General features: G+C 40.7%; 1 protein-coding gene across 1 annotated transcript; it reads right to left on the bottom strand.

The window, feature by feature from the left end:
- Positions 1–83: 83 nt before the first annotated feature.
- Positions 84–7,627, bottom strand: LOC104546059 (remodeling and spacing factor 1-like; the record flags this gene model as incomplete). The annotated part of the gene is made up of 4 exons (XM_010191349.1): positions 84–241; positions 2,376–2,581; positions 3,234–3,326; positions 7,536–7,627. Coding segments are annotated over 4 exons (549 nt in total), but the record flags the coding sequence as incomplete, so codon positions are not given.
- Between the last annotated feature and the right edge of the window lie 936 nt (positions 7,628–8,563).

Here is an 8,563-nt window from a genome sequence, read left to right as displayed (position 1 = left end):
CAAAGAAAGCATTCAGTAACTCTGCCTTCTCCTAACGTTGTCACAGCACAGTATGTAAAATTTGAGAAAAGAAGGCAGAAAACCTTGTGTAGCTGCTTCTTCAGTCTTTTTAGTGTCTTCGTCTTCTATGCTTGGGCTCTCACGTGATGAATTCTCCTGCTGAGAATTGTTGGTTTTCAGCAGGGCAGGATCAATTTGTGCTTTCAGGAGCTCAAGGGTCTCTGCAAGCTCATTGCGGTTTCTAGATGACAGAAGAAAAAAAAAAAACCATATCGTCAGATAAGCCACTTACTGACCCCAAAGGGATTCATCAAAAATAAACAAACACCATCTGCTCAAACCAACACTGCCCTGAAAACCTCCTGCCCAGGCCCAGGGAAATGCCTGTCCCACCAGAGCAGCTGCGACTTCGCAGGCAGAAACCTTCCAATGTATCCACACCAAAACAAAAACCACTGTTTTGGAAGGACCTTATCTATCTCAGCTCAAGTTCTGCTGGGTCTGGATCCAAGCTGCTACCTTTACTCTTTCAATTCTTATCCTCTAACCAATCCTCACTGGTTGTTCTCTGCAATTCCTTTTTCCTCTCAGCAGAGAGGAAGCTGCTGTTTTCTGGTCACACCATATGAACAACCACAGCATTCCAGTGAAATTTTTAAAAGCAATTAAGTAATTTAGACTCTTTTACAAGTACCCATCTGAAACCATTTAGTAAACAATACAAAGATGTCTAGAAAACTCCAACTATTTGAATTATCATACTGTGTCTCTATACATGGAAGTGTCTGTGCACTGTAACTTCTCACTTAAACTGGAAATCTAACTTCAAGAAAACACCTTAATGTGTAATGGATTACAGAATCCCAGAATATCAGGAGTTGGAAGTGACCTCGACAGATCATCCAGTCCAACCCCCCTGCCAGAGCAGGATCACCCAGACCAGGTCACACAGGAATGTGTCCAGGCGGGTTTTGAATGTCTCCAGAGAAGGAGACTCCACAACCTCTCTGGGCAGCCTGGGCCATGCTCTGTCACCCTTACAGTAAAAAAGTTCTTCCTTATGTAATTTGAGTGATGATTAAGCAGAGTAATTGTTTTAATAACAGATTGGAATAATAAAACCCTCACGTCTTTTTACGACGTAAACAGCCACTTGTTTTGCCCCGGTTTCTAGTTAAAAAAGAAGCTTGGAGGTACAAAACCCCTAAGCTGCAGAATCTCCTGGTTTAAGCCATTTCAGATTTTACAATGCATGACCGTGTTTTTCTGCTGCGGGTGTGGAGTGACACTTTCCCAGCAGAACCCTGATTTCTTCCACTTTTGGCATTGATCTCTGGAGTCTATAAAGCATGAAGAGATAAACACCACTCAGCTCTTCACTGGTTTGTTTGGATACATTTGCTTTATTCACCCGTAACAGCTGTCTGAATTTCACTGGTGGTGGTGTTTGCCATTTTATGGCCCATGATAGGTTTTTAAACCATTCTATATGACTCCTCTGGTTACTACAGTCATGAACATGGAAATAAGCTGCAGCTATAACAACTGACATTTACAAACAGAAAATTAAACAGAATATATATTATTTGACTTTTTTTAGATCTATTTTTACATCTCTGTACTTTTTAAGTCACAACTGATTCTGTCGATTTTAAAATCCACTTGGAATTAAACCAACTTATAAAAATGGATAACTGACAGATACAAAACAAATTTCAAACTAATTCTTACTCCAGTTAGAAATATCCCATATATTTGTGTAAGGCAGGACAGTGAAAAATAAGATACCTAAACAAGAATCGCATACAAAAAAAACTGAAGCTAAAAATATCATTAAAATATTATCAGACCAATCTGCAGCAACTGAGGCCCAGGGGCACCAAGTCACGTATGGACACGTTTCACACCTCCTCTTGAGTGATCTATGAGCTCAGTTCTACTCCAGATTTTTCAAGCCTATGTGGATTGTCAACAGCTCTGTAGTTCCATGAACTTAAAATTGCAATTTAATTCCCCCAAGAACAAAACTGTCCATCTGAAATGGTCTCAACAGGGCAGAATTTAAAGAAGCAAGAGTCCTCCATTTCCTAAGGCTTCTGGCTGGCCAGCGAACAATATGGAGCCATCGTCCTCAAAAGGGGTTCAAAAGGTACCCCTTCCATATAGCCATTGTAAATTGGTTGAGCAGAAACAAATTACAGGTTGGCTATTACTCACAAATCACCAAGTCATTTCTGTCCACGTGTTTTCACCAAAACACGCATGTGAAGGCAGAAAATCCCACTGTTCACTGAAATAAATTCCTGAACCTCAGTCACAAACAGGTAAAAATCCCTACAAAATAAGGCAAAAAAAATAAGAAAGAACAGGAATACCTAACAATGCACTTCCAGGTAGATCCATCCTGGTCATCCTGTTCTTCTATGTACATCCTGACATTATGCTCCTGATCCAGCTGGTACCAGTACATCAGGCCGTCCTTGTCCCGACCAATGGGCTGAAGACGCATGGCATCGGCATCCTCCTCGTTAATGATATTCTTAAACTTTAGATTGTCATCGAACTGACATTCACAAAGATACTGAAAAAGTGAGAAAGTAGAAAAAATATCAAAATACAAAGACAAATGAGAAAAATCAGCTTATTTTGTCTGTCTGTTGGACCTGCGAGTTTGCCACAGTTACTGCTTTATTTTCCAGATCATGTTGTTTTTAAATGAGACACCTTTTTTTGGTTTGATGTTTGGGTTCTGTGTGGGTTTTTCCCCCCAGGCCAGCTTAGAAAGTTTATTTTTTTTATTATATTTTTTTACATAGTACAAATAATCTCATTCTACAAAAAAACCCCACATACGTGATTTGGAACCAATGCTGACAGTTTTCTCCAGATTTGAAAAGATGAAGTCCCACCTTTGGAATTCAGATAAGCTTATCTAATTGCAAGCTAATAAACATTTCTTAAAATGTGCACTGCACAGGCAAATAGCTACTGACAAATGGGCCAGTACAAAACAACTTTCATGCAAAGGTTCATACAAAGAGTGAAAAGTACGCAAAGTGCTATATTCAGTTTGGGCATCATGTCTGTTAAAAGATCAGCTCCACATTTAACACAACTGCTTCTGTCTTAGTCAAGCTAAATTTGCAAGATGTTTGAGTGAGAAAGCAAAATCTCCAAGATATTTCAGCGAATACAGACAAAGCAACTTAGAAACTTAGTTGATGAATGCATACCTTCAGAATCCCCAGTTTGCATTCAACACTCATTTCTAGGTATCCCTTTTTTTCCATCTCCCAAGCCCAAGTACTGTTGAATTCTTGGCATATCTGTCACAAACAAAACAAGAAGATTGCCAAGGTTAGTGGACAAAAGCAACTTTAAACTTTTATGTTAATAGTACCTCATTACAGTATCAATTGCATGTGATTCTCATCAGGATCGCAAGTCAGAAAGCCTCACACAAAAATAAAAAAACCAAACTGAGGTAGGTTGGCAAGCACTGGCAAATCTCCATGGAAGAGGGTATCATCAAGGCCCTGATCACCACCTGCTTCTCTAAACCTCTTAAATTAGGCAGCACAACTCTGAGCTGGGGAGTTATTCTTGTCTTTGCTGTCCAGAATCTCCTATTTTTCTAGTTCTGACTTGTCTATTTAGAATAGAAATTCTCTTGAGCAAACGTGATTTCTTTTGATGCCTTTACAGCACTTCCCACATAAGCTGCCAAGCTCTCTGGGGCCCCCTAAATCCTACAACTGTACTGCAGAAGACAAATGCAAGTGGTATTCACTCCATGCTGCGGAATTATTCTTCTTTAGAAAACACTAAACATCTTGGGCCTCAAGCTGCTTGATAAATATTTTAAAGGATTTTAAGTACAGCCAAATTCCATTTACTTAAAGCAAATAAATTCAATGACATCAATATGGGGGGAAATAGAATGTGAAAAAAAAGCAGCAGAAGAGGATAAATAGATTGAATCTGCGGGAGGCGCAAGAATAACGGTGGAGAAGGAATTCCCTCTCCTCCTAAATAACGCAGACAGTCAGGACAACGCTCCACAACAGAGCAGAGCAGCGTAGCAATTGAGGACACACAGTGGGATCTCCAGTTTAGTGGAAATACGCATTAGGAGGCAAAAGCTAATCACAGCTGCATCTCCAGCTGATGTTATTTTGAAGTGCCAGTGTTGAATCCAGATTAGCACACGAGGTACGGCTGCACTCCAGTCTGCAAGGAGGCAAAGCCCCGCTGAATGGACTCAATCAAAACAGCGTAGTCTCCCAATCACCAAATTATTATTAAACATGAGATACAGTCACTAAGCTACTTAAAAACTCATAAATCACATCTGCAAGCATCTTTCTCTGGAAACTGCAACAAAAATAACCCTCAATTTCACCCTCAGAAGCACAGATCAGCTGATTCGTGTGTAAAACTCCACGCGGGCTACAACCAGGGGAGGTGCCACTACTTCTCCTCTGTCCCCACGGCCGTGCTGCCTCCCCTCTGCTGTCCCTAGCGCTGACACCGGTTCTTAAGTGATCCAAGGGGAAGCCCACAATGAGGTTGGCTCAGCCATGCCATAAATTGTTCTCTGACTTTGCACTACTGACTCTGGTCACAACAGATGCTGCCGGAGAGCAGCTTTTCCTGGTCTGAGGTTAAAGAACATTGCAGGGGCACCTCTCTGACCCAAAGCCAAAGCTGACAGCGAGAGACAGTCAAATTGCTGGCTCACAAATTGAGATCACTCTGCTTTCAATGGTGTAACATGAAGAACTGTGTAACAAAACCCTCGCTAAGGGCATGTGCCAGTTGCTGTTCATTACTTACTCATTAACTATGAAAGCGATAATGAGAAGTTTCATGTGCTTAAGTGTATGATTGTCAATGCAAAAGCTCAGAGACATCAGAGCTGATGGAGCATCTGTTCAAACTGAAATGACTGCATTTTGACAATTAAAAACCAGATGACTGTGCTTTCTCCTGACAAGCACTGTCACATCCCTCAACTACGGATCCCATTAATTCAGGCTCCACTGAAATGTTTGTCACTGCCTTCATAGAGGGGACATTTCACACTGATTAAAAACCTGCTGCTTCTGCACGCTGAAGAATGGTCAGCACCTTCCCACCCTGCAAAAGAGATGCTAAAACACATCTCTCCAATATTTCTAAAGCAGCTACGATGGCATCCAACACTCGCTATTGCCATGCAGCAAATATTCACTTTAAGCAACAGAAACAGGGAGGTGAAAGACACAGCAGAGGAGTCTGCTTGGGTGGGACTACAGACACAACCAGAAAAGACACTCTGTGTTCAGCACGTGCCGATTTTGGGGTTGAAGGTTCCAGAGGGACCAGTACCTAGAAATCTTATATGTATAAAAATGCAAAATATGTTTGACAACCATGAAAGAAACTGCCAGGAGACAGTGCAGTCTGAATTAACTCAGCTATGTAGTTCCCAAAAAGCAGGGAAGCTGGACAGTTCCTCTTGGTTGTTACAACTTTTAGGACAAGCCATTTCTCCAGCTCGGTCAAACATGACCACATGCATTCCTTGTGCAGAGGAGAAAAGTCAGATTCCTGGAGCCTCATGGCCATTTTCTTCCAAACTGGACCAGTGTGAATGCTGGTAAGCCAATTTGCGTGGTTCACCATCAGAGGAGAGAAGGGAATGAACTCTCAACTGCCACCTTCACTTCCTATCCCAAAATACATTCACCTGTCAAAGTACCAGCCACAGCTCACAGAGTTTTTATGATGCTCTTCATAAGCATGGCAGCCAAATAAAGGATAACTTATAAACAGTTAGTATAGAAAGAAAACATATTAATATGTACATGCATAAGCATTAAGAGCATGTAAGTTTGAATGTCCTCCACTTAAAGTTTTCTCCTAAGTAAGAAAATGGTCACGTCTAGAATGTATTGAATGCTGCTTTACCAAGGCAACACATTAGTTGTTTCTAAGAAGGACAATCAGGTCAACACTCCCTCTTGGAGTATGGTGATAATGTGTCAAACACTGCAAGAATGCAGCCAATGGCTCCACAGCTCTTTAGTTTTTCCTGGCTTCTGGGGCATTTCCCACTACTCCTTGTAGTTTTTTCTAAATTAATTACACCCCTTTGAAATGGGGACAACATTAGCATACCTCTCTAATTAGTTATATTCCAATTCCTTTGTTTTTTCAAGGTTCCTTTGAACCACTGGCTAGAATAAGTTTCAAGTTAGCTCTGGAGACCATTAAATGAAGTAGAATTTATTACCACTTACTTGGTCGTAACAGGGCTGTGTGGGAGCGTTTCCTTACCACTTTCCCATCCTTTCAACGCTGCTGAAGGAAGATTTTTCCAAACTACTCCCTCATTAACTTGTTTTCTCCCTCTGCTCACCACACAAGTGGTAAGTCAGAGTTGGGTTTGATTTTGGTATATTAGGAATTTAACACAATTGGGTAACCACAGAACTTGGTAATACAGAAAGTACACAAAAGTTAAATAAATTATTATATTAGTATTTTAAAACATCATCATAATGCTTTACAACTGGTTAAAGAAGTCAGATTAACCCTAAGGCCCTTCAGCAGGTTGTTTCCTGACGTACTCCCAGTCCTAAAAACATCATCGTCTCGAGACTACACAAATCTCAAGACAAATCCCTGCCTCTGTAAAGCTTAAAGACAGCACTTATGGGAGCAAACTGCAGCTGGATCTGCCAAGTGCCATGGTTTGTATCATTACTATTGCCATAACGCTGCATTTCCAATTAAGATGTGATCATGGCTGTGCAGACAATACCAAGACTATAGTTTTGTAAATTAAAGGGCACATGGAACATACCCAGATGGGAAATGGTAACCTATTGATTTTTAATATCTGTATATTTTTGTTTTCTGAAGCAGTGTAAATTCTTTAAACTGAAAACCATTTGCAAGTAAGGTACCAACAATGGCACAGCCATCATTTAAATACCAATATAGAATTATGTAAAGCAATGGGATGCTGTATTTTTACTGATGCATAACTACATCTTCATCTTAGCTGGGCCATTCTGAGCATGCAGATGTAAATCACCGCAATGATTTCATTTATAATTATCACATGCTACAAGAACTCGGTCTTAGTCTCTGTATGAATACCATCCAAATCACAATAACTAAATTGAAAACAGACAATTGCTATACAAATGAACTGTTACCATGTAAGTCTCTGCTCAATTCAGCCTGCTTGCAGGCTACTACATCTCCTTTATTTAGGGACTTAACATTCAATGGAGTATTTTACTACCAAGTATGAAGGTGTGCACTCTTACGTGCAGAGAACATTGTCTGTTTTCAGAGGTTTTTTTTACAGCCAGACTGAAAGTTAAGCTGGGTTCTTACACAACTGAAGTCTGGGCACGCACATCACTGTTGGCCCCAGCACAGCCCAAGGCTCTCTACAATTCATATCAGGGATTGCTGACACAACAGCTCATCTCAGCCATATTCCAGCATCACAAAATAATACAACGTGCATATTGTACCTTGATCAAATATTTTTCCCATCTGTCTGCTGTGACAGACTTCCCAATCTTTCTCATCAGTTTCAAGTGAAGCTCCACCAATTCTTTTGGAACTGCAGTGTTGGGAGAGAGAGAAAAAACAAAAGAAGTTATGAAGTCTGGTGCAAACACACTTCAACTAAACACTGCTAACGCTGAAACACTGTGACAAAGAAACTTTAATAAAACATAGTAACTGCAAAGTCTGATGTAGCCCCGCAATTGAGAGATGGAGGAACATTAATTTAATCACATGGGAGTTTTTGTTCAGATTTACATTTATGACGATCCTCAAATGCCCTTCCTTAAACTCAAGGTATCAACCTCAGGGATAAGAATGTAAACATTTTGGCAGCATTAAAGCAGTAACTGGACAGGAACAACGCCAGGCAAACACCTACAGAAACACCATCGCTGCCTCCAGCAACCCCAAACTTTTCTGCACCACGCCTGGAACATCGCTGAATCCCAAATATTTTTGGCTGGGTGCAGCGTATGGGAGAAATGTTCCAGAAACTTTGTCCTCACAGGTGTAGCTCTGCTATAAACTTACTTGCTTTTGTGCTGGAAGGACAGGAACGAAAGACACGGGGCTTGAGGGGTGGAGGCCACAACTGCTGCCCACTGCAGCTGCACCAGCGCAATCCACGTATCCAAGTCTTCCAACCAAATTTTAGTTCTTTATAAGTGCACACTCCTCAGATACAACTTTAAGATCTTGTCTTAGCTCACATCTGTGATTTACAAATCAGTCTGGCACCACCAAGTGGCAAATTTGCAGAACATCCATTTTATAAGCTTGAGAGTAGCCAAACTTCTTTAAAAATCTGCAACTGATAATTACTAATGCAACTGCCCATGCCCAGGGACATCAGCTTTCTCATTTGTAATTTGTTGAGAAAATCTTGAAGAAACGAACTCTCCAAGTATTTTTATTTCTCTACTTTTTGCACACAATTTTATTTTCTGAAAGCATTTTCATTACTCCACGCACACACACAGTCTGAAAG

Source organism: Mesitornis unicolor, unplaced genomic scaffold (genome assembly GCF_000695765.1).
Source record: "Mesitornis unicolor isolate BGI_N332 unplaced genomic scaffold, ASM69576v1 scaffold12549, whole genome shotgun sequence".
Taxonomy (NCBI): domain Eukaryota; kingdom Metazoa; phylum Chordata; class Aves; order Mesitornithiformes; family Mesitornithidae; genus Mesitornis; species Mesitornis unicolor.
This window is presented reverse-complemented; position numbering and strand designations above follow the sequence as displayed.